The sequence below is a fragment of the Cyrtonyx montezumae genome, unplaced genomic scaffold, assembly GCF_038088225.1.
Source record: "Cyrtonyx montezumae isolate F1298 unplaced genomic scaffold, pur_monq_1.0 scaffold_24, whole genome shotgun sequence".
NCBI classification, from domain to species: domain Eukaryota; kingdom Metazoa; phylum Chordata; class Aves; order Galliformes; family Odontophoridae; genus Cyrtonyx; species Cyrtonyx montezumae.
Genome location: NW_027071981.1, coordinates 3,238,160 through 3,263,009, shown reverse-complemented (window position 1 = coordinate 3,263,009; position 24,850 = coordinate 3,238,160). Strand labels below are relative to the sequence as shown.

At 42.0% G+C, this 24,850-nt stretch overlaps 1 protein-coding gene across 1 annotated transcript in view; it reads left to right on the top strand.

The window, feature by feature from the left end:
* The window catches only part of XRN2 (5'-3' exoribonuclease 2), a 41,438-nt gene extending 18,018 nt beyond the window's left edge, over window positions 1-23,420 (top strand). Inside the window, exons 21-30 of the mRNA XM_065739494.1 lie at window positions 2,557-2,640; window positions 3,402-3,499; window positions 3,594-3,673; window positions 5,341-5,397; window positions 7,498-7,566; window positions 7,670-7,804; window positions 9,105-9,232; window positions 15,180-15,240; window positions 19,604-19,745; window positions 23,335-23,420. Of these exons, the coding sequence (XP_065595566.1) occupies window positions 2,557-2,640; window positions 3,402-3,499; window positions 3,594-3,673; window positions 5,341-5,397; window positions 7,498-7,566; window positions 7,670-7,804; window positions 9,105-9,232; window positions 15,180-15,240; window positions 19,604-19,745; window positions 23,335-23,397 (917 nt within the window). The 3' untranslated portion in view covers window positions 23,398-23,420. The remainder of the gene's footprint in view (window positions 1-2,556; window positions 2,641-3,401; window positions 3,500-3,593; window positions 3,674-5,340; window positions 5,398-7,497; window positions 7,567-7,669; window positions 7,805-9,104; window positions 9,233-15,179; window positions 15,241-19,603; window positions 19,746-23,334) is intronic.
* The last annotated feature ends 1,430 nt before the right edge of the window (window positions 23,421-24,850 follow it).

Genomic DNA, 24,850 nt, shown 5'->3' with positions numbered 1-24,850 from the left:
CATAATAAAACACTTTTTTTTTTCCTTTGAGAGCAGTCAAACGCTGGCACATCCTAACCTAGAGGAGTTGTAGATTCTGTCCTCAGAGATGCTTCAAATCTAACTGGACGTAGTCTTGGACAACCTGTGACTGTGCTTGAGCAGGGGTGTGGACAAGATTGTCTCCAAGGGTTCCTGCCAACATCTTGTGATGGTGTGGTTCCTTCCCTAAATCATCTAGCCCATACTTCGAAATAGCCAGCTAGACACACCAGTGATTTACTCCTGGTAGTGATCCAAAATCAAAGCAAATAGACCTGAGTCTTATGAGATATGTTGCTTAGCATGTTTTTGCTCCGTGACTCGAAGGTCTTTCTTTACCCCCTGTGGTTAGTTCTGGCAGCTGTCCTTACTCCTTTTGTCTGGTTACCAAATTTACAGTTTAAAGCAGCAGTGTTTTAAGTAGCTTCCATGTGCTTTCAGCAGTCTGTAACATTACTTCTGATTCATTTAATGCATCATTGCATTATAAATCCTTTGTTTAGGAATAACATCCAGAATTCTCATGTTTAAGAGATGGTTGTGAAACGAGATATAATTTCCAAGCTAGAAATGTCTTTGTAAAAGTGGCTAGTATACCTTTTGTTGTTGATAGAACATCTGTAGATCTTCATATTAGAGATGTAATTGTGCTCCTGAAGGTTCACCATTGGTCTTTTTGTAATTCCATGGGTTTATGATTTAGTAGTTTAGTAGGTAGGGATGGTGATAGGAGGATGGTTGGACTAGATGATCCTGTAGGTCCTTTCCAACCTAATGTACCTATGAACCTATGAATCCTACATTCATATTTCGCTGTCATTCTGCTGCTGTGTAATGAAGATTAGAGTAGTTGGCTTTGCAGGGTAAGCTATCAGCGCTTCCCTTCACAGGTAGTCCCAGTTGAAATTTGAACGTGACTGTGATCTTGTGCTGTCTTTGATACAGCAGGAGTCAGTCAGTGTGGAAATTAGCCTCCTGTGCTTGCACAGCAAGAACAGTGCAGCTTTCTTGCTTCTGGTAGACAGCTGCAGACTGTACAGCTCTGGTCCCAGCTAAATAATATTCTGAGACACTGTCAGTCTTCACACTGACATATTTAAAACTTAATCTAATGACAAATGGGTCTGAGATCTGCCTGCTGCTAGAACAGGTGCAGATGCAAATAGGAAACTGAATATCGTCAGTACAAAGCCCATCAGTAGAAGCAAGCTGTTGTCATGGTCAGATAAAGCTCTACTGTTTGTGGTAAGGGAAATGAAGGTAAAAGCTAGAATAATAACTCTAGATTAAAACCTTTAATAAAGGTGATAGAAGTAAATCTTTTAAAGAATTTCCACAGTAAACTTCTTAGTGCTTTTTAGAGTTGATAATTGAAGAAAAATACTGGAGCACACAAGGGATTACTGTTCTCCAGTTTTATCAAATATCATTAAGAGTGGGCTCAGAAATGTTGTGAGATGTACTGCTTAGTGAGGAATTTTGCTCCTGAGAGAAACCTCCACGTTACTTGGGAGTGAAACTAATAGCTAACATGAATAGTCCCTAATGGATAATATAATCTGTATCACCACATGTCTGAACATAGTGATTTCTTCTGTTGTTATCTCTTAATAAATTGAATAAAGTAGAATTGAATTCTGTTGGGAGAGTATCTTTAGCAAATGAGATAAATAATGACTGTCTTAATGACCTCATCTTATTCCTAAATGAAGCAGATACGGGTAGTGGATGCTGCTTCCAAGTCTCTCTCTCCCCAGACTGTGAGAATAGAGGAGAATAGAGGAGTGCTCAGACATACACACTCTTTTTCATCCTGTTCTACTTTTCCTCCTTTCCTCAGCAGCCTGCAGGGTCACAGACTCTGAATTTATTTTCTTTTTTACCATACTGATGGAACAGTGAGGTAAAGAATTTATTATAGCCATTGACAAACACCTGTTTATCATTCCTCAAACCATAGCTGCTCAGAACACATCAGTTCAGACTCATCTTTTCTCCGTTCTTTACAACGATGTCTTCGGAAGTTGAAATGCTTGTGCTGCCTCGTTCAAGCTTTCAAGTCATGGTTTTGAGAACGTTGCTTTAAAGCACTAGTAGTTGGCAGAATGGTCGAGCACACAGAGTGTCATACAGCATAAGTAGACTGGGTGATCTCAAACACAGCAAAAGTTAAAACCTGTGACAGCCGTGTTTTCCCAGACCTCCATGCTACTGCTACTTTTTCCTTTCCTCTCTGAGTGAGAGTACTGTAGTTAATTGACCATAATTTAGCTTGTTTTGGTATGGAGAGCAGCATCCAACGTTTGTTCATCTGAGCAGTGTGTGTAGCAAAGATAACTTGTAGTAGGATAGTACAAGTAAAATGCTTGGCTGATGCTTTGAGTTTTTCTACTAGAAGAGGACAGTGGTTTTTTTTTATTTTTTGTGTTGTCCTTCTGGGTAGATTCATTTTTTTACATGGTTTTCTCCTGGGTTGCCTCAAAGCAGTGACTGTTTTTCACACTTGCTGAAATTGAATGATTTGATTTTTTGTAGGTGTTGCATTGTTGCCATTCGTTGACGAGCGACGCCTTAGAGCTGCCTTGGAAGAAGTCTATCCTGACCTCACTCCTGAAGAAAGTAAGGATTATATTACTTTGTTGTGACTGCAGTATTATTCATCAGAACTTGATTTTACTGTGGTTTCAATAGCTTTAAGTATTAAATGAGCAGGAACTGAATTATGCCAAGCTATATCCACTTCTCTGTGGATAGTGTTGGTAATTAAAATGATTCTTGATGGATTTTTAACTTTTGCTTTTATTTTAATGAAGTAGACTTTGCATATGATCTAGCCTGGAAATTAGGTGGTAACTTAGTCACGTCAGAATCTTCTACCAGCATACATTGTGGAAGTAATTGGTAGATGGATGTGTTGGAATCAAAGAACCAACTTGTATTTCAAAATCAGAGTTGGTTATCAGTCTGACTCTGTCCAGTTATAGTATATGAAGCTTTGTGTTCAATCTGTATAAGCAAAATTGTGCTTTACTTTCAGCATTGTACAAAATATACCTGGTTAGCCAGTTCTTGTAGGTAAAGCAATCGTGGGAGATTTCTTTTCAACCTAGTCCTTGCCATCACTTTGTTCTGAATTCAAGATTCTTCCCACCAAGCACAGAATTTCCATTCTTATACTGTCTACTGCTGGTCTTTGTGACCAGGGGCATCCTATTCTGGGTGGAGATACTGAAAACTTGCAGAGCCGTCTCGTAAACAACCCTGAAGCTTTCCTCTGGAGGAGCACTGGTGGAGAAAGCAATGGTATAGTGTGCTGGTATGCTGTATTCCTTCCTTCTTTCTTCTGAACTGTTACCTGTTTTCTTCATGATTTTTTCTAGACAGAAGAAACAGCCTTGGTGGTGATGTTCTTTTTGTTGGAAAACACCACCCACTTTGTGACTTCATTGTAGAACAGTACAAGTCCAATAATACAGAGGTAGGTTATATTTGTTCTTATGGGATTGTGCAGGTGATGAGGGCTGGAGTCCTTATTGTGCGCTTCATCTGGCCTGTTGTTTTGTTTTTTGTAGCCAGTGGATATGCCCCCAGAATTGTGCTATGGAATCCAGGGAAAGCTTACACTGAATGAGAATGCTGTTCTTCCTGATAAGTGAGTATAACTTCTAGCACTTTCAGCATCAGTTGACTGATGGGTAACTTAAAGGGTACTTTCTTCAGTTAAGCCTGCATTTAAACTGAAAAACAACAACAACAACAAAACAATGAGAAACCTAAAATCCCTGATAGGATGATGTATCTAGGTTGAAGCCAAGTGTGCTTTCTGCTAGGATTCACAGTAGGTGTGTATTATGATCAGTATATTACTCGAAGGCAAGAACACTCATTGTACAAACCTACTGTAGGTAAACCAGGACTATATACTAAAAGCAGCAGTGAAAGTAGTAGCCTTCCTCAGTATTACCATGTTGCTTTGGTCTTTTGCTTTTGTATGAATTCTGATTTTAGAGGCCGATGTGACTTCCAGTAGGGCGTGCTGTTCAAAGTAAAAAAAGCTGTTTCCTACATGCTGATCTTAATTGTATTAAAGAAAAATCCAGATAGGGATGTGCTTTGCTGTTTTCTGTGTAGGCTGTAGTACTAAATTCAGGAATATACCTTAACCAACTACATGTAGGGAAATAAGCTTTTCTTTTTTTTTTCCTCTTTCAAGATAATGCATTTAGTTTGAGAAATCATCAGTGTCATCTTTGCTTTGTTGGATATGCATTCATTAATCTAACTTGGCTTTGAGGTATAAGCAGGTGTTCTGTAACTCATTTCTATTAAATGCACAAATACTCTGATTTTGTTGGACAGATAATGTATCCTAGATCATACTCTCTAATATACAGTTCTCTATTCTTCTCATGGCTTGTGAAGAATATGAGCAAGTCAGTGCCCTTCTTAGAGGGAATAGTAATGCAGAAAGAAGAAAACTGTCTCATTGCTCTCCTTGTCTAGGGCATGAGAAATGTGTGGGGTTTTGTTTGTTTTAGGAATTTTTTAGGAATTTTGCTTGCTAGGAATTCTGAAGCTAGGGAAGCATTTATATCCCTCTTCAAAATGTGTCTAGCTCTCTGAATTTCATCCAGATCTTCTTAGCAAAGCACGTGTACAGTTTGACCCGTGTGCCCATGTGTGTGTGACAGTTGTGCATGGTAATATGAACCAAGGGATCCAGCTTCTGACTGATAAGGTTAATTTTCTCTATTGTATTGTTTGTCTACTCAGCATGAAGATATAAGTTCTCTAGAGGGAAGAAGGAAGGGGTTAAGAAGCAGCTGCATCCTAGCCTATTAAATCTCAGTTAGGAAGGAAACTATTCAAGTGCTTCATAAAACTGCTAAAGATATTTATTTCTTCAGAGCCTTTTTTGCCTGAGGAAGCCAGTTTGTGTCCATGTGTGTCTGTGTGTGTGTTGCTCTGCTCTTCTCATGCCCTCTCTGAACCTGTTGACTTATAATCTTCAGTGATGTGGAGAGGTTTCTGAGATGCAGAACAGCTTTAACTCTTGGACAGTGGAAAATGTGCAAATCCAGTATTAGACCTTAGAGAGAGTGCACATGAATGGTCAGCTGCACAAGTAACGTTATTAAGAAATAAGAATTCAGTAATTCCACTGCTTATACAGCAATTTGATGTAGAGAAAAGACTAGCTAATTTTCAAGTCTTTTATTTGTCATAGGCTTGACAGTACTGTGAGTGGCAGTTACAGAGAAAGTGGAGCTGAAACTGAAGAAACATTACATGTTTTAACAGAGCCTTTTCTCTCACCAGGACAGTGGAGTCTCCTGTTCCAATGCTGCGTGATCTTACACAAAATTCTGCAGTCAGGTAAGTAAATTGTGGGTTTAAATACATTGATGTGTGGATTGCAGCAAGAAAACTCAGCTTAATCTGTTTTGTAGTTTTGAATTTGCAGAAGAATCCATCTCAAGAAAAAAATGAAACTTATTTTAGGCTTTTTTTTTTCCCAGTAAAAATTGAATTCGAAATATAACATTAGTCATGTTTGGGTCATGATGGTTAAGCAAAGTATGTGATGGCATGCCCGTTGCAGGGATAGCTGCAGTGGTTGCTTCCTTTTTCTCTCCCAGAATAGCTGGGTTCCTCGCCCTGTAGGAGGGAGCTCTCTCTCCATAAGCTGTTTCCACTGCTAGGATTTTTTTTGTTGTTGAGTACCTTTTCTCTTCTGGAAACTGGTTGTCTTCAGCTTCCTGTCTCAGAAGTTTTGGTTACCAGAGGGGTTCTCTCATGTGGACCTTTTCCACATTGTTCTTAGGGCAAACCCACCTGGTAGCATATTTCAGCCCTGCAAGTGTTGGTTATTCTCTGTGAGACACGTACCTGTCAGTCCCTTTAAAAGTCAGCTTCTAGCATGTTAGATCAAAAGCTTCACCCAAACAGTGATTTTTGGTTGTTTGGTTGGTTTTTTTTTTCCTTTTTGTCCTTCTAATTGCAGAATATATAGGAGCAGTTCTATCTTTGCCTGACTGCAGTGTTTGGGAGGGTACTAGGAAACTTCATGATGAATAAAAATAATGTAGCGTTTTTACGAGGATAAATCCTGTGGTCACAAATGATTTGAATGACTCTTGTACTCGACAGCAAATTTCTGTATTATACCTAGTGTGTTATGTCTTTCTCACTTAATTTGGCACAGTCGAGTAGGTATTTAATACTTGAGCCTGTACCTTCTCATGTCTTGTGCCACGAAAGATACTTGAGACACTGAAAATCACTTGTGATCTGCTTTAATAACTTTCTTTTTCCCCAAGAGAGGTGTAACTTGGTTCAACTAGTGCAACTACTCAGAGGCTATAAGAAATGTTAAACTGTGGATTGTCAGGATGTTGTTGAAAGGATGTTCTGAAATGAGAACATCACAGTGATGAGTAGCCAGTAGTTTCTCGCTTTCCATCTGCAACTATCAGGAGGTTTGAATTATTTTATGCTTTTGTCTATTCCTCTGTTGCAAAGATTTTTCTTCCTGTGTTTTGAGATGGTGTGAGTAGTCACGGTTCTACTCTTCAGTTCTTTTGATTCTGATTGAATTTTCCAAGAGACCATTGTTCTCTTTCCTTGGAGTCAAATTCATTCTCTCTTTCAGAGGAAAAATAGGTTTATTTCATCTGGAAGAGTGAGATTAGTGATTTGCTTCTGTCTTTCTTGGCATCCCTAGCTTTCTTCTTTATTAAAAGGTTGGAGGTGAGAGAACAGGAAACAAGCAAGCTGGTCCTGTGTACTTCAGAATTCTTCCTGGCAGCTGGTGGAGTGTGGATACTTAAACCAGGAGACGAGTTGGGCAGATTTACCAAAACCAAACCCAAACTGCTATAGAATGCATTCTACCAGCATAAAATAGTTTTTCAGCCATAGTTTGTTCTTAGTTTGGGTAATGCTAGACAGCTCAAAATAGAGGTTCTTTGAGATGTCACTGAAAAAAAAACCTATCTCACTGGTGGAACTGCATACAAGTACAAGGCTGCCTTTGGGAATAAAAAGTCCCTGCTCCAGGAAATTCCACCTCCATGTTTTATATGTTTTTGAGTAGACTGCATAGCAATCTGATATCTTTCCCATCCTTGCTATGGTATCCTTTGACCTTAATCAAGTACAAGTGCTTTTACTAGAAGATTTGTACTCACAGGTCTGCAAAAGATACTTTCATTACCATACATAGCATTAACTGTTTTCTAAACATTAAATTTTCTTTTGAATGGAATACTGATAGTGGAGGAAAAACATCACCCCATAGAAAACAACAGAGATCCAACTCTATGTAGTCAACACACCCAGCACTGTGCAGTTGAAGTCATGGGCTCTTGAATCTTGTCTTTTCTGTTGTGCGTGTCAGTGTTAATTGACCAGCAAGTAATTTTTCATCTTGCTTTTCTTAATTTTCAACACTCTTCTCAAATTATTTTCTTGCAGTATCTCTTTCAAAGATCCACAGTTTGATGAAGACTTCATTTTCAAGGCTACGATGTTACCTGGTGCAAAGTAAGTATCTGTTGTGAGATTTCAAACAGTTGAATTTTCTTTCATTAATCTGAACATTTGCTCCAATAACTATGGAACTGTTGTTTTTTTTTTTTATATTCAGGAAACCTCCTCCAGTTCTGAAGCCAGGAGACTGGGAAAAGACCAACAATGATGGCAGGCCTTGGAGACCACAGCTGGGTTTTAATCGAGACAGAAAGCCAGTCCACTTGGACCAGTCAGCATTTAGAACTTTAGGGTAAGCCTGGCAGTACTGCTGACTATACTCCTTCATTTCCCCTTTTAAAAACAAACATAAAACCCAAACAAACATCAAGGTGTTGGGAAAAAAAAAAAAGCTAGATTAAGATGCTGGTATTCCATACTGGAAACTTTGGTGTGTATTTGTTTTCAGTTTTAATAACAATCATACGCAATAATTCTGCAGTAATACCTTGGATAGTTGTTTATATTGGGGTTGTTTTCTTCTACAAGATATTTCTTATTAGCTTTCCTGGTTGGTTTTTTTTTTTCCTTTTTTCAACTTGTTTGGTGATACTCCATTGAAGTACAGAAGATACAATGAGGATATTGCACAGGAGTGGTAGTTAATACTATTACAAAGCCAGGAATGTCTTTCATGCTTTTAAAAATGAGGGGTTTTAAAACCTTTAAAGCACTTGTGTTATACCCTACAATCCATTTGATTGTCATTTTTCAAGGCGTTTTCACAGTCAGTTTTTATTAGTTCTCCGTAAGTCAAGATAACTTTCATTCTGTGCTCTGAAGCATTATTGTACTGCACCTAAAACAGAATGAGCTGGGGCTGTGTATTACAGATAAAATGAAATGTTGTTCCCTTACTGGGAAATATAGGGAGCCATGTCTGTGAGAGAATGTTTTAAAGTAGATTGTAATACTATCAAATAAAATTAAACTCTGTGAATTATTTTTTTCTTTTATTTTTCCCCACCTTATGATTCTAGTATAGCTGTAGAGAAGCTGGAAGAAGGAAAAAGTAACAGCCTTTCTTATGTTCATGCATTAGAAAGCATAATCTGTTCTACTACTGTATTTGTGAACCATCTTCCACATCATAGTTCTGAGGGGTGAAAAGAAGTTACATTCCTGATTACATGTGTCTTACTAAATTCTTTTCAGGGTGTCAGACTCGAGGATCATTAAAGACTTAACGGGAATGTAATTCTGCACAAGAAAAAACACCCTAGGCCTGGCAAACATTACCTTCAGCGTTAACACTTCACTTGTACTGAAATCTTACCTAGTTTGGAGAAAATGTTATTTTTTTTTCCTCCTGTATTGAGATTTGTTATAAGATCTTGAGTGTTTTTGCTAGCACCCGCTCACAAAGCATATGCTTTGTTTGTGGTGTGCCTGGGACCCCTATATGTAAGTGAGTCTCCACATCATGTCACCACATCTCCACTGATGCACTGGGAAGAGCTGGGTATTTAATGGACTAGGTAGCAGCTTTGCTGTAAGGTGGTGTTTGTGAAAACATCCTGTTCTTTCTCCTCTTCATTTCTTACCCATAATAGCCATGCAATGCCAAGGGAAAGAGGGATGCCAGGAATATATGCCAGTGCAGTACCTCTTGGAGCTTACGGGAACCCGTACACCCGGCCACTTATGAGTGGACAGCAGCAGATTCCTAAATTGCTGTCAAGTAAGTGAGTTCAGCTTTATGCATTTCTGAATTCGAAAAATATGAGTTGAGTTTTGGTCTGTTGTGCTATTACAAGTAACAGGTAGATTCAGGAATTCATCTTCATCCTGCAGGAGGTGTGTTTTGTCTGTTTTGATGTTCTTCAGACAGCAGTGGGAGTTCAAGCAACAAATTTTTCTACACTCTTCATATTTCAGATAGTTGTACTCAGACATGGTAGATTTGGTGCCCTTGTCCAATGAGGTGCTGAATTTTAAACACTTTTCACATCAGTGAATGGGAAGTGTTGAATGTTGCTTCATTTGATGTTTTGTTACAGAGATCCTACCAAGAAGCAAATGCTTTCTCCTCCTTCTGCCTGATCACCACCTGCTTTTTTGCAGAAGCAATTTGTTTTTCCTATGAATTAGCACCAGTTATGAACACTGCTTTAATTATCTATTGTTTACTTTTCTTTAAGCTTGTTGGAGTGATGCAACACAGTGTTGGGTTCACTGGGAAAATCCTGGTATTATGAAAAGCTTTGTTGTTTAGTCACAACTGGCCGTGGATGGTTTACTTCTGTGGAATAGTAGCACAGTACTGAAAAATAGGAAAGTACACTAGGAGAAGTGTTCTTGAAAACCTTTTCTTCCCTTGTCGGTTAATTGGCATCAAATTGGGGGTGGGGGAAACTGTTGTTTGAGTTAAATCACAAAATTATTCTCATTTGGCATAGTTAAATGTCAAGTCACAATTTGATGCGAGCATGACTCTTCTCCAAACATCTGCCTTGTGTGAGTTCTGCTTTTGAAGAGTCCACAACTACTACAATGCTTTTTGTGTGTTTGAAAATCAGAAAGCAAAGTGATTAACCTTGGGTTGCTCTTCTCTACTACTTTCCACTACAAATACACTGAAATAGTTTGAATCCTAAAATGCAAGTATGTACCTGTAAGCAGCAAATACCTTAAATATGGTGCCTGGTATTCAAATTGCATTTTGTCCAATAAGGTTTCTGGGGTCTGTTATTGGCTGAATTTCAGCATCACCAGCATCAGTGGACTTAGAAGTTTGATGGCTTGTGTTTGGAGAGAAGAACTGTGGTGTCTCGCAGAGTTTGCTTCTGTCATGAGTGGACTTCCCAGTCCATTTTGAAGGTTTTTGGTTCTGTCCTCTCCTATGTACTAGTCTTATTTTGGGCCATCTGCCTCAGTTACTTGGAAAAGTTGTTCGTCTTCTCTCTTCATCTGTGATCAGGAGCTGCATTTCTGTAATGGTGGGATTGAAACAGGAGGAAACGTCACTAAACTGCCTAAAAAGGTGCTTTAAAAACATAAAAGTTATGATTATGTAGCTGAATTCTTAGGATATTACATTTCTGCAAATGTTTGAGGTTTCAACAGTGAGAGTTCAAACTCCAGCATCTTGTCACATGCAGGAAACCTGATTGCTGCATTGTGAAGCTTTCATGCTTCTTATGGCTGACCTGTATTTCTTGGCTGTGTAGGGAACAGCAAATAATATCGTTGGCCATTCTGAGTTAAACTTACTGTCCAGGTCCAAAGTGGATGAACTGTGCTTGAGTGGGGCATGCAGAAACTTTCCTGTATGAGGAACTGGATTGGCTGGAGGCACAGCTTGAGTATGAGTCTGGAGCTGTGAGTTTTGTCTAAAAGAAAACAAGTGGATTTTTGGAGTAAGCAAATGTATGATCTTTAAAGAAGCGGGGAGAGGGACTGCCAGACTGTCATCATACTTTTGTATTTCTCTCCAAGGAGAGAGAAATGTGTGGTTTTGTGGGGAGGTGAAGTATTCACGAGTCCATAGGTCCCTCCCATACTGTTGTTCATGTCTTCTGAAACTTGAATCTTGATGCTTTCTGAAACAGTTATTTCAGAGCAGTTTTGTGAGCCTTACATACATGGAGCTTATCTTGCCAATTAGGTTCTTATAAAAGCTCTCATCCTTGTGGCATCTGAGCACCTTGTGTTGTGTAGGAAACACTCCAAATGCAAATATGCCCCAGTGCCATCGTTCATTCAAATTGAGGAGGCTTGAATCCACTGATCACTATGGAATCCCAGCACATCTGTTGCTCTTGGAAATTGTCTGAGGGCTTTCTTTCACACATCTCATTCTCTCCTCATCTCCTCCTGCCCCTTCCTCATCCTCAAATTGCTTCAGGCACCCCTGCATCCCCATTTCTGTGGGTATGCCTGACAAATCTAAAAGCGAGGTGGGGTTTTTTTCCTTCCCTGTTGTGCCTTTTCCTTAGAGCTTCGTTTTCTATCGGGCAGGGATCGATTTATTCTGTTTGAGCATTAAAAGGTTGCCAGGTCAACCTGCTGGTCCTTCCAGCTCTGTCGAGGTGCGTTGCCTCCTGTGCTGGCATCTGGCTGGTGGGTCAGGACCTGTCAGTGCACCGTGTGTCCCAGCTTCTCTTTTACCAAGTTAAGAATAGGATCTGCTTAAACCATTTAAAGGCACTTGTGAAAATATCTTTAGTTATTGTAGCTTGTGCTGAGATCAGACTTTCTAATGAAGTCCTTCATGCTGAAGGATGTTTCTGCAGTTGGGACTGCACTCCTGCACTGTTACACATCATGGATTGCAGAGTGTTGAGGTGCCAACGCGTCCTGCTCTCCCTATCCCCTGCTTTAGTAGGTGGCTGTCATTTTTTGAACAGGCACACGTGGTCAGTGTGCTTGCTCTGGTGGAAACTTGCTGTCAGAAAATTAGGTAAGGCTTACTTGGCACGGATTTCACCCTGGCAGCATTGTGTCCAGAAGTACCAAAAGGTATTCCTAGATCAGAGGGCACATCTGTTTCCTTGTCTTTACAGCCACACCTTTCAGTTCAGGCTCAGAACCACTGTCAAAGGGTGGGTGTCTTCAACTAGAAAGTCAAACAATGAGGAGTTGAGGTGTAAGCAGGATTTTCTCACTGGGGCAGGTTGCCTCGTGTCCAAATGATGTTCATCAGCTACATCTTTGTGAGAGCATGAAAGGTAGAATGTGAGAGAGCACCTGTATGTTACATAGCTGGATTGGGAAGCTTTCTGAAAACGCACATTCACTCATTCCAGATAAACTAGAACTGATGTGGTTGTAACACCCACTTCTTATGGGATTGATGCAAAGCAACTTTTCATTTTACATATAACGTTTTTATGTGTATGATGAAGAAAAATTAGAGGCTTGAAGGGCAGTGCAGTCAAGCAAAGTGCCACCTCTCCTTCAAGGACCTGCTGTGGGTGTTCCTGACTGCTGTTCTCTGATTTGACTTTGATGTGCCAATTTTCAGCTGATGAATAATTGTCTGTGCTGATAACTTGGGGAGTCAAGTGCGGAATGGTAGCACTCTATGAATGGCATATTTGGTTTCTGCAACACAAAGTATCTGATTTATGACTTTCATTTCAGTCAGTAAACTTGTCGATTAGCTGCATTTGAAAAGTGATTTTGATTAGTGCAATCAGTAAACAGAAAAATCTTATCTTTGATTGCCACGCTGATTAGATAAATTGTTACTTGAGGAGCTGCTGAGGAAGGCGGTTTATTTGGCCTTATAGCTTTAGGAAATGCCTGCGTTTTGAAGACTAAATAAAATATTAATTGTTGTTTCTCTGCCAGTTCTGTCACGTTTTGGAGTGTAATTTAGTGCTCTGAGCTTTTTCCCCTTCAAAGACTGCTCTCTGCCAGAGCCATACAAGTGAACAGTAATAAGGTGGCCTTACATGGTCTTTATTGTGGTTTCATTAAATTCTTTGCAGCTCTAGGGAACTGCTGGATGAAGATGTGCTTACAGCAGGGTAGTTAAGCCTCTTTCAGATGGAAAAGAAGCAGTTAAAAATGAAATAATTTTAACTAGCCTTTATTTAAGGATCTGTACGAATGGGAAACTCCGTGCCAGGGCAAGACTGGTGCCTTCTTTCTGGAGTTTTCTTCCAGCAATCAACAAGAGAGCTGAGCCACCTCCTGTCACTTCTGTGTTGACTAGTGCTTCGCAGTGTGACAAAGGCATCTGTGCAAAATAAGCTATAGCTTGAAAACTGCATGCTTTACCAAGGTATGGAGAATGAAAGTATTGGGTCTGCAGGTCTGGTAAACCTGAGCTGTGCAAGGGCCAAAGCCCAGCAGTCATGGGGGTGGCTGTATGTAAAGAACTAGATGTGCTAGCTACAAGTAGAGGATTTTTAATTGCCAACATTGTTAGCAGAGTTGTGAATTTTTCTGTGGTGTGGTGCTGATATTATTTGAGCTTGGAAATCATTAGAAATGAAAAATCTCGCCAGGATGTTTTCTGTTTGAAATGGGAGACCCTCTCGGGCTTTAACAAATTTACAGTAACACGTAACAAAATTTTAGCTTGGATTTTAAATAAAAGTCAGTAATTTCATCTCCACTTTGGCATCAGATGAGGGTTGTAACTTAATTGCCCTCTCTTACCCCCTCCTTTCTCTCCCCCCTTAAAGCAGCATTGCAGTTCTGGGGTATTCTTGCATTACACTGATTTTTCTATTCAGAAGCAAACATTGTCACATGCATCGTGTTTGTCTCGCCTGCTCGTGCTTGTGAAAACCCTTGCAGTTCTGACAGGCTTAATCAGTGTAAGCCTGTCACACATCCATCTTTTTGGTCCTTGTGGTGCTTTATGTATTGAGATAACCACTTATGCCTGATCATGAGCATCAGTTGGTAACAATATGCACCTGTGTCTGTGCGTGTGTGTATATACACATACATATGATACATTTTATGAATTCATTACGCTTATATATAAAATGTATGTACCACTGAGCAGGTGTCTGTGTTCCTTGGCCAAGGAGGATTAGCTGTGGCTGGAGCTGGCCGGACACAAACGATGGAGCTGCTGGGCATCACAATTGATTTCCACTGTGTGTTATCTTCAGTAGGGCCTGCCCACACTGTGTGCTGAGCTCTCAAGTGCTGCCATGAAAGCTTTCTGTTCAGGTCAGGCCATTAAAGCACGCAGACAATCCAGCCAGAGTTAGGAGAGAGGCACAGATCTCCCTCTATCTATTTTTCCCTGTTTCTTTCAAACGATTGCAGGGCTTTAGTGTACTTGAATATTGGCGGTTTAACAGGGTCTTACTGTCCCATCACAGCATATCCATTAGTCAGCTTCTGGAACCAGCTGTTAAAATTAGGTCACACTTAAACACCATTGAAAAGAATCAAAGGTGTCACTGAAACTGAAGCTTTTGGTTGCTACACAATTTGAGTGTTGTGACCTGACCGGGGAGCTATTGATGAGCTGTTTCTTTCATCCTGTTTACTGACCAGTTTATTTAGAAGAACAACAACCATTTAATTGCGTGTCCTGTTAAAGCAATGTTGTTACTGCTACGTCTTTGTAAAGAGGTGGTTTGGGTAGAAGAAACAATTGAGAAGTGGGTGGTCCTCTTCATTCCGGTTTCTTATAACTGCAGGGCTAGGTCTTTGGCCAAAAGATTTAACTCAATCTAATTATATGATCCGAGAGACAATTAATAGATTTAATTAATGGACTCGTAAATGTCTCATCTATATGCACTTCTACGGTCTTGAAATCCTAGGTTCACATTTATTTACATGTATACGTTTCACATAATGTAGCATCAACCGTGCAGTGGGAAATACTGAAGTTTTCAGTTTTACAATGACAGACTTGGTTTTGCATTTTGAAACGTTAGACACCTGTGAAGTGTTGGGGCATCAACTGATTAAAATTAATTCCAATAACATAATGCTTTTGGGACGTATTTTAAGAGGTTGCCTTTTATCAGCGTTGAGCTTGTCGTGGGCCGACGTCAAGGAGAGCCATCAAAACCAGCAGCAGTAACCAAAGAAGGCTTAGTGACGTGTATTTTGTGGTCTTATCTAGTTTAACAACAAGTGAAGCAGTATAGAAATCAGAGTGTGGTTCTTGCAAGTGCATTGACTCTTCTTGTTTTACCCCATAGATCTTAGGCCCCAGGAGTCTTGGCGAGGCCCTACGCCCTTATTTCAGCAAGCACCACAAAGGTAAGGCAGGTGGCACCGGTGGTTTGTAAAACATGGTTAAGAGTATGTACTTGTTTCTGTTTGGCTTTCATGACGTTTTTACCTCTCTGTTTTGAACTGCATTGCTTAAATTCATTCAAATCATGTTGCACGACCGTTGTGGGTTTTTTTGTTTTTTTTTTAGTTAATTAATGTCCATGATTTATTTATATTTTGTGAGCATTCATCCTTTAAAAGGTTTGAGTGCTTTGTATTAAAAAAAAGAAGGCAAAAACACTTTCCATTAAAACTCAGGCTTCAAAATTAACTTTACTGTTGGTGCTTTGGTACCGTTCTTGGTTCTTTGGCCTTTATCTTATTGAAGCTTTTGAGATACTATGAAATTGAACACAGAGAGCTTAAAACTGCATTAGATTTCGGACAGGCTAAACAAATTTCTTTTTAGGAGGGCTGTGGAGCTTAATGAGGCATAACTAATGGCGTTCCACTTTTATCATTTCTGTGCCGCAACCAGAGCATTAGTACAGACTGGCCATTGATTCTTGCTACAAACCTCTTGAAGTCCTAATCAGCTTCTTTGGTACAAGTTTTTCAGGCCTGACAAGCCTATTGTAGGGCAGTGTCACTGTAGGTCAGTAGTTATTAGTTGCCACTGAAAACAGTTTCTTTAACTACTTAAGACTGAACTGAATTAAATGCAGAAGGGACTCAGAGGAGGATTATGGAATCTGCAGTCCAATAAGTGCCATCGAATGGAAGGAATGTGACATGGTTTGATAATAAGGGATGTTTTACATGCGTTCCCTCATTGATAGCTTGCATGCCCTTAAGTCAGGCAGACTTCACAAACTTCAGCGTACCTGTGAAAGCTATGAATAATTACATCTGTTTATATTTATGGAGGAATGGGGGTATACGTAAGGCCCTTGAAATTTCTGCTCCTATTAGGCAGAACTTTCCTTTTTTGTCACCCTCCCATGTATTTGTTTGCAAATATTAACCATTGAAACTATCATCTTTGGGTGAATTTACCGAGCTCTCTGCAGTCACGCTTTCCATGGCAACCGATTTGATCCCTGTGGAAGTTCAGCTCCCTCGTCCTGTGCTGTGACAATGGGAAATATCACATTATAATCCAGTGTCACACTACAAACTTTAGTATCACTTTGTCCACAACAGTCGCTATTCCTGCACCTTAATTGAATATGCTTTGTATAGTGTCATTCTGTGAAGTATTGCCACAGTTCTGTAACTTGCAATTGGTTTTTTATTCACGTTGCTACGCTTTTGTCATCGGGCTGCTTATTTTTGGAAAGTAGAAGCATTTCTCAGTTTGCACAGAAATAATTCCTTTCAGACATTAATTGTTTTGTTTGCCACTTGAAATGCATCCACCATAGTGGACTGTCTGTATTTAGAATCCTAGCATAGGATTGCTGCATGTGATTCTTGCTAGTGCATTTAGAAATGAGCACACACCGTCCAGGTGCAGCGGTTTTGCAGATGAATGTTGCTTGGGAAATGTAATTCTTGCTGTTCTAGCAAGTCTATTTACAAGGCTTTTCCCTTGTTTTCCCTTCTTGTCTTGTATTTTGTTTGACCAAGGAAGTCACTTACTTGCCAGCCGCAGCACCAAGGATGGTTAATTCTGCCTTGGTTTTGAAATGTGCATTTCATTTGAAAAAGGGAGGTGCTCAAAGAGCTGCCTTGGGCTGGCACAAAGATAGGTACGTGTGGTGTACCTTAAAAAATGCTCAAACCTACTGAACCAATCACCTTCTCCCCAAGAGGTTTTCATCTCCCCAGTTAATCCTGGATGTGGCCAGACCACCAGCAAGCTGTGGGTGCCACAAAGCTGCTGTTGCACGTCCCGCTGGCCCCAGGGCCGTTTCTGCGTGCTGCTGCTTCAGGTGCTCCAAAAGCAAAAGCTGCAAGGAATTTCTGCTCTCTGCCACTTGGACTCCCTGGAAGAAAACAGCAGAGGGAGAGGCCAGCCCCTGCTCCAGCCTTTTCAGATGAAGTGGGTTCGCAGGAGGCTTCGATATCCTTGATCAAGCAAAGGATAAGCGAGGAGCCTGTCCCTGACAGTAAAGCTTTGAGCCTTTGTGCTGTTCCTGGGATAGAGTAGTGCAGCTGGCTCTTGTTTCATAGGCCACTGGGAGGGGGTGGAAATCAGTAATGTAAAGCTTTTTCCTCATAATCCAGATGATCTCGTCTCCAGCGTAAGATTTCTTCTTTTGCCATAAAGCTTCCTGATGCTGTGTGTTGGCCAGTCGGTACACATGTGTTAGTTTAGTTCTCAGTCAGCACAGCTCTGGGTGCTGCATTTGAATAACTGCCAATGGGAATTCATGTGATATTCCACATGGCACACATCTTTTTGTTACCCCTGGGGCATAGCTTTGCTATCTCCACCCTCAGGGTTACTTAAGTCACCCATTAATGCAACCATTGGAAGGACCTGAAGTCGATTGCCGTGAGCGGTATGTTTGCTGAGTTGTTTGCCAGTTGATAACCTAAAAAGTTGATTCATTAAAAATAGATAGCTCGGTGAATTAAGAGCAGCAGAAAAGGTTTCAACTGTTTCTGTAGCTTGAAAATGCACTACAGCATATCTTTTCCTACCAGGTTCATCCCCTGGAACACGTGATAGTTATAACTGATTATTATCAGTTTCACACCTTAAGAGGGACTCAAAACCGAGGCACTACATGTCCTGATAAACATCACTGTATAAACACACAACACTTAAACTCTGCAAAAGGCATGTTTATGTCAGGTGAAATGCGTTTTGAACTTTTCCTTCCCAGGCATTTAACAAAAGTTTTGAGCTGTAATCCTCAGGGCCGAGGGGATTTCTCACAAGGACACTGGCAGAGCTGTAGAAACTGAATGACTGGTGAGATCTAGAGCTGGGGTTATGTAGGTAATCCTGTGGATTTTTCCATAAGGCTGAGCAGTATGATCTTCCTGAAAAGCCTGCTGTCTTCTAAGAATAATAACAAAGTTAGTATTCACAGCCCTCAGTCAAAAGGAATGTCCTTCGTGTGATACTGATTTTGAGTGTTTAGTTTAGAAAGTGTAATGTGCTATTAACTCAGAAGATGATATTGCTCTTCCTGCTGAATGCTTCAGATAACATTGTGCATTTCTAAGCATCTCTGAAGCTAAAAATAAAGCTGCCTATTGCCATTCGGCTTTCGTGCAAGTTCTTTTTTAGTACATTTACTGCACATCATGTTTACCTGTTGCGTATTTATCGGATAAGACCGATCATTGTGTAAGCAGGTACTGTTTGTTTCATTCTGGGAGATGATAGGAGTTTTTAATGCCAATTCAAACTTCTGCCTCCGCTCCAGTAGGTGAAATTGAGACAGTACCTCAGTTGAGAAGTGCAGCAGGTAAACGTGAAATGCAGCACTCGTGCTCACTGTGCTCCTTATTTCTATCTCTGTGTTCAACTGACTCTCTTGAATGTGGGTTGTGAATTAATAGTCTCAGCTAGCCAATGTTTTCCCATTACAACTTATTATACTGCAAAACACAACTGCTGTGAATTCTGTGAGGAGTCGTACCCTCCCCAGTGCTTTAAAGACTATATCATGACTGTATCGTTTTTCAAAATATTTTTAATCAAACAATGATTGGATGCATTATACCTGTTGCTTTATAATTGTGATGTTAGAATAGGTACTTGAAGGCAATTAAAACATTTCTTGCTGTTAGTAATCTAGGATGGCAAACCGGGTTATAATGGATGTTGAATTTGCGTTCCCATATAAACTGTACACCAAATGTCAGTCAGTCCATGCCAATTAGTGCTTATGTTGCTAGGTCACCGTGGTCAATTGAAAACGGCATCAATAGAACTTGAAAAGGTTTCTTCCCGATCAGACCTTCTGACATATTGAGCAGAATAATGGATGGGAAAAAGCAGCCAAGGCCCCTACCCTAGATTCAGAATACTCGCAGTAAGAATTCATTTGCAACCTGCAATTAACTAGAAAGAATGGACTCCCAGAAGGAGTCTGGACATTTAGAAAAGAAAGCCTCATTCTCCTGTACTGCACATGTTTGCTCTTGGGATGGTGCGTTACGTTAGCTAACTTGGTGATATCTGGGTTTTAATCGGCGTTCGGGGTCGCTGCGGACAGGTTGGCAAGTTTGCCCCTAGAATAAGAGCTGGACTGAATCCTTTCAAGGAATCGTTTGCAGTTTCCCATTTGTGTGAGTCTGCTGCTGTTGGCACTGTGTGGTTCTGTAGCTTTCAAGTGTGGGGATGGAAGCAGTGAGCAAATGGTAGCACGTATCACACTACAGCACAGCAGCGTGCGTTTGGTAGCACAAATCTCTTGAGGTCATCTTTTCTTCTTCTCTGTTCCAGAAGTGCTGGGGCCGCCCCGCTGCTCGCCTGGAACCGTATGCTGCCAGCCCAAAACCAGTACCCACCGGGCCAGTACCAGGGGCTGGGAGGGCCCATGAATTACCCACAGAGACCTGAGGATCGGATGGACCGGGGAAGGCAGGTATGGAAACGCTGCGTGCCTCCTCAGTGCGTGGCTGCAGGGGGTGGGCCTTACTCAGCTGCTCTTAGCCCCGTGGTTGTGCCACCAGTGACAAACAAGCCTCCCTCCCCTGCCCGGCCCCTGCGTGTGTGCTTGTGGCACGAGGCCCATGCCATCACTGTGCAGCCACTGCTTTTCATTAAAATCAGATCAAGTGTCTTACCAAGTCACACACCTCTTGCAGCTTGAGAAAATAGAATCTGAAGGCAAGCATCTCAACCAGAGCCTTCCCCTCCCATAAGAATCTATTTGGAGATAGAAGGATGTCTCCTCACTGTGTTAGACGTGTAGCTTCTTACAGCTTCTTTTTTTGCCCCCTCAAACTGGCTTTATTTAACCATCAGACTCTGGTAGTCAGAATAATCAACATCTGTATCTGGAAATAAGTTTGTTTAGCTAAACAGAAACAAGCAAACACGGTAGGAAAACTACATCCAGAATTGTAGGTGGTTTTATCATTTCTTCATGAAAATGCAACTGAGCACAAAGACCTGAGAGCAGCAGGTTGCTGTGCTTATGTGACGTTTCTGTGTGTGTATTCCCAGTAAGATCTCTTAAGTCTGAACGTTCTCTTAACGCTAGGAGCTTGGGCATTTGCAGTGCTATTTACTACTTCAATATGAACATCTGGAATATATTTTAAACTTCACGTTCTGGAGCTACTTTTGTAAATTGAACTGTTACTCAGTTGTGGGAAGGCTGCTGGCCAGTAGTGGAGAAAGAGAAAGGAAGGTAGTCAGCTGCTTGGTAACTGCTTCCCAGTCCTTTACGTGGCAAGCTAGGCACAAACATTTGAAATTTGCATTCCACTGGGACCTGGTTCTTCCCTACCTCCTATAAATGTACTCCAGACAAGTCACTCTTTGGTATTTGCTCTCAGTTTTCCTTGTGACCATCCCAGCCCTGTGCTGTGCAGTACAACACACTGTCAGATTTAATGTTTGATTCCTAGGGCTGTTCCCCTCGTGCTTCCAGTCGTGATTTTTCTCTTAGGTCTGAATTCTGTTCTGCAGCGTGTTGGATAACATCCAGTCTCCTCTGCTTACGCAGCAGGAGCTGCAAGCACAATCCATTTAACACGTAACGTCACGTAATGTACTTGAAAGTCTTACATTTTTTGCCACTTCTGGTTCTTTGTCCACTTGATATTTTTCTTTTCTGTTCTGACTGGGAGACTCAGGTAGCAGAATCCATCGCAACCACTTTGAACCATGACATTGTTCGCTCTCAGTTTTCTAAAGCAGTTAATACAATAAAGACACGTACTGTTACAAATCCAGTTTGTAACAGAAGAGCCTTTGGCCTTTGCTGGGGAAGCTTTTTGCAGAGTGCCATGTGCTCCTGTCACTGGTTCAGCTTGTCAGGACCGAAGCCCAGCAGAAACAGCCTGCGAGCCACTAATGCTGTTCTCAGCATTGTCCCAGGGCTGCAGGATTACATCTTGCTGCTGAAAAGATCTATAGCCATCGAGCAGCCTGCCCCACTGCTCCCAGCTCTTCAACTCGTGTTTGGCTGAACCCTTGTTAGCAGCGCTGAGATCTCCCTTCTTTCCACGCTGCCCCCCTGTTCCCCCCTCCCCCAGTCTCCTACCCTGAAGCATTTTTAGTGCAGAGGAGGCTTTTCAGACTGGAGTAAGAACCGTCTCCAGCTCGTCCAGCTGTAGTGTTTAGTATTGCAGCAGGAAATGAGGAGAGGCAAGTACACCGTGCACCCTGGCTTTGAGTATGCTGAGGAGGCATGGCCAGTGCTAATCCTTCCAGCACGGTTTCGACTGCATGGATCCCCATCACATCAGTCTTAGTGGGGAAATAGTGTTGTAGCTAGGAACTGAATCCTGGCAGCGTTACCCAACGCTTCTAAGTGTGTTTGAAATCTGAATGGGGAGGTAGGTGGGTATTGTTGTGAAAGAAGTCAGTGCTGAAACTATTTCCAGCCGTAAACCTTCCCAAATAACAGCTGCTGTTAGTGGACAGGAATTGTTTCAGGGCAGTGTGGGGGTGCAGGGAGAACGAAGGGGTCAGTGCTTGTTCAGGAGGTTGGATCCGAGATGCCCTTATTTATTTATTTTTTTACATTATTTTTGAATGAACTTTCCAATGTAATTATTTCCTTGGGGCTGATGGCAATGAGGTAAAATTAGCCTCTACCTGAAAAGGTTTAGGATGCACAACCAGTAATTGAATCTAGCATTGCTGCCTGCACATTTCAAAGCTTTAAAGCCCTGAAAAGGGATTCAAGTGGAAGCAGCGACACGTAGCAGCATAAATAATCATCTTTGGTCCCTTTCACCTCGGAATTCTTTTTTTTCCAGCATCCAGAACACGGCGTGAAGAGGTTAATACACACACTGCTGCAAAGTGCTTACAAAATTAATGCAGCTGCCACGGGTAGGGGCTGCTGGGGGTAGTGTGCATTTGGTGCACCCTGGAGCTGGTGCAGGGAAATAAGGCACAGATGTGGTCGTGTCGTGGAGGAGTCTGACATCCTCATTTTAGGCCGTCCTAATATGTAACTGAACGCCGAGATAAATGCCTTATGTAGCTGTGATGAGTCCTCCTAAACTGCACTGGGTCACACACACAGGCAGAGCTCTCTGCTCTTTGTGCAACTGGAAGGATTTCTTGGGGCTCAGAGGCAACTTGAGGTCGATTTTTTTTAATCGTTGAGGTTTTTTATACTGATTAAAAACTAAGATCTCCATCAGAGTGTGGAAACAACACATTCTGCGCATCCCTCTTCAGATCCTACTTAAAAAAACAGGGTGGGAAAGCAGATGTCTTGTGTTGAAGTCTTTTTACTTGCTTGCCACAAGCACCCTGGAGCCAAGCCCTCTGTCTTTTCAGCTCCAGCAGTATCGGTGTGCCCTGCTAAGGGTGGATTTCTCTTTTAAGGAACAAAATGAAGCCTCTTCTTCACCCCCTGGTCCCCCTTCCCTCCCCCAGGAAAGGCCAGCAACCACCCCATAGCTGCCAGCAGAATGAGCTTTCTGTGCTGTGCAGCACATCAGGATTTTAAATCGTTAGAAATGCTTCAAGGACACTTGAACCTTTTATTTATTTTTTAATCATTTTTTTTTTCCCCAGTAGCAGACAGAGAGCTTGATCTCTGAGGCAAAAATGTCTCATCTGTGGTGAGCATCAGTGTGAGGCTTTGGGATATTTCACCACCAAGTGCTGAAAAATGCTTCTGTAACAAAACCAAACGTTTTCTGGGTTGTTTTTCTTTTTTTTTTGTCTCCCAATGCCCCTCGGTAACAACGTCTGCCTCGCTTCAGCTTCCCCTAGCTTTACAGCTGAAAAAGAAGTGGTTTTATTTCCTATTCAGCAGCATGGCTTCTGCCGGGGCACAGATGCTGAGCAGATCTGCCCTCATTGAGCAGAGGCTGAAGCTGTGTTTGCAGGAGAGCATCTGGGAGCTGTGCTCCCCGCGCCGCGGTACTGTGCTGAGGACGCATTGTTTCACTGCTGTAGGGCGCCTGGAGCCCCGCTAACTTGTTTGCTGTGCTGTTAATCCAAAAAATAAATGCTTGCTTTTGTTTGTTTGCTTGCAGGCATACGGCCCCGGGAGGCCCTACCTGCTGCCCCCACCCTCGGGAAGATACAGCTGGAATTAGCTCCGCTCTCCTGAGTGTGGAAAACATCCGAGTTCTGGTTGTGTTATCAACGAGGGGAGAGAGACGGAGAAAGAAATGAAATCATTCAGCACCCTCCTTGTAGTTTTTAAACTCTGCTTGTTTTCGATGTGTACGTTTCTTACCGAACCGATTATGTTTTGTCACTGCGAAACTCGAATCACTTACAGATCCGTGAACTCACGGCCGGGCTGGGAGCGAGCGCCGCTTTGTCCTCGTGGCCTGTCCGTGCGAGCTCCAGCCATCCTCTGCTTCACCCACAGGAGCCTGAAAACAGACACGGAGTTGTAAAGAATGCAATAGAAATCAGATAATAGAAATCAGATTTCACAAACTCGGGGAGGGACGCAGCAGGAGCAGCCCGCAGCGCGGGGCTGAAGGACCTGTCCAGCTCTGATGCTCTTTGGATTTCTCACAGGGGTTGGGGTGGGGGGAGGGGGGTACCCAAGAGATTTTTGGACTTTGAGGCAGAACGTTTCCACTCCTCCAGCTTGTGCCTGTTTCTGACGTAGTTTTTGTAACATGAACAAGCACGGAAGGTCTGTCTGTCTGTTTTTGATATGTAATTTAAAATAGCTGCCCTGCCTGGAGTTTCCATTCATTTTTAGTACTCTTTCTAGGGGTTTTCCATGTGAGTGTACCAAATCGGTAAATATTTTTATTTGCTTTATAAAGTGGCTTTTGAAATTCCGAGCACTGATGCGTGTGCTTTATTTCTCCAACTACTGATTTAAATTGCAGCAGCATTCACTCCACACGGCCTCTGCCACAGCCTTGCAAAGCCTCAACCAAAAATCTGAGCACCTTTCTGCTACCACAGAGCATCCAGGTAAGAGCAGCACTGTTACAGCTGCTTGTGCTCCCCTTGCTCGTGCTATGCTTCATCTCTGAACACACAGATTTGCACACACGCTGCTCTGGCTGTCTCCTGGCACCTTTAAGTGCCAGCAGTGAGGCAGAAGCCCCGAACCCTGGGCCCTCGGAGGGTGAAACCCGGGTTTATTATTTGGTTTATTATTTTCAAGTGATTGAGGGGGGTGTAAATCCGTTGTAATGCACTGAGTTGCTGTCCTACCTGGAGCTGGGAAATGCTATCGCTGCTCCCTGCTGCCCTTCTGCTTCTTCTGTAGGAATAGTTTGGTCTCCAAAAGTGATTCTCTGAACAGAACAAAACCAGCACGTATGAATTTGCATGCAGGTGTGGCCGTGGCACTGAGACCGGTGGAAGGAGCTGCTCCTTACCCTGCTCATGGTGCTCCTGGGCTGGAACCCGGGAGAACGCCTTTGTCCCTCACTCATTTCTGGGCTTAGGGGGAGAAAGCTTAGGGTGAAGGGGAGCTTAACTGGGAGCCGCATCCCCCTGCCCAGCTCTCTGCCTCCTGCCTGGCAGCCACGCTTCCCAAAGTCGGCGTTCCCCCTCAGAGCCGGGCAGAGA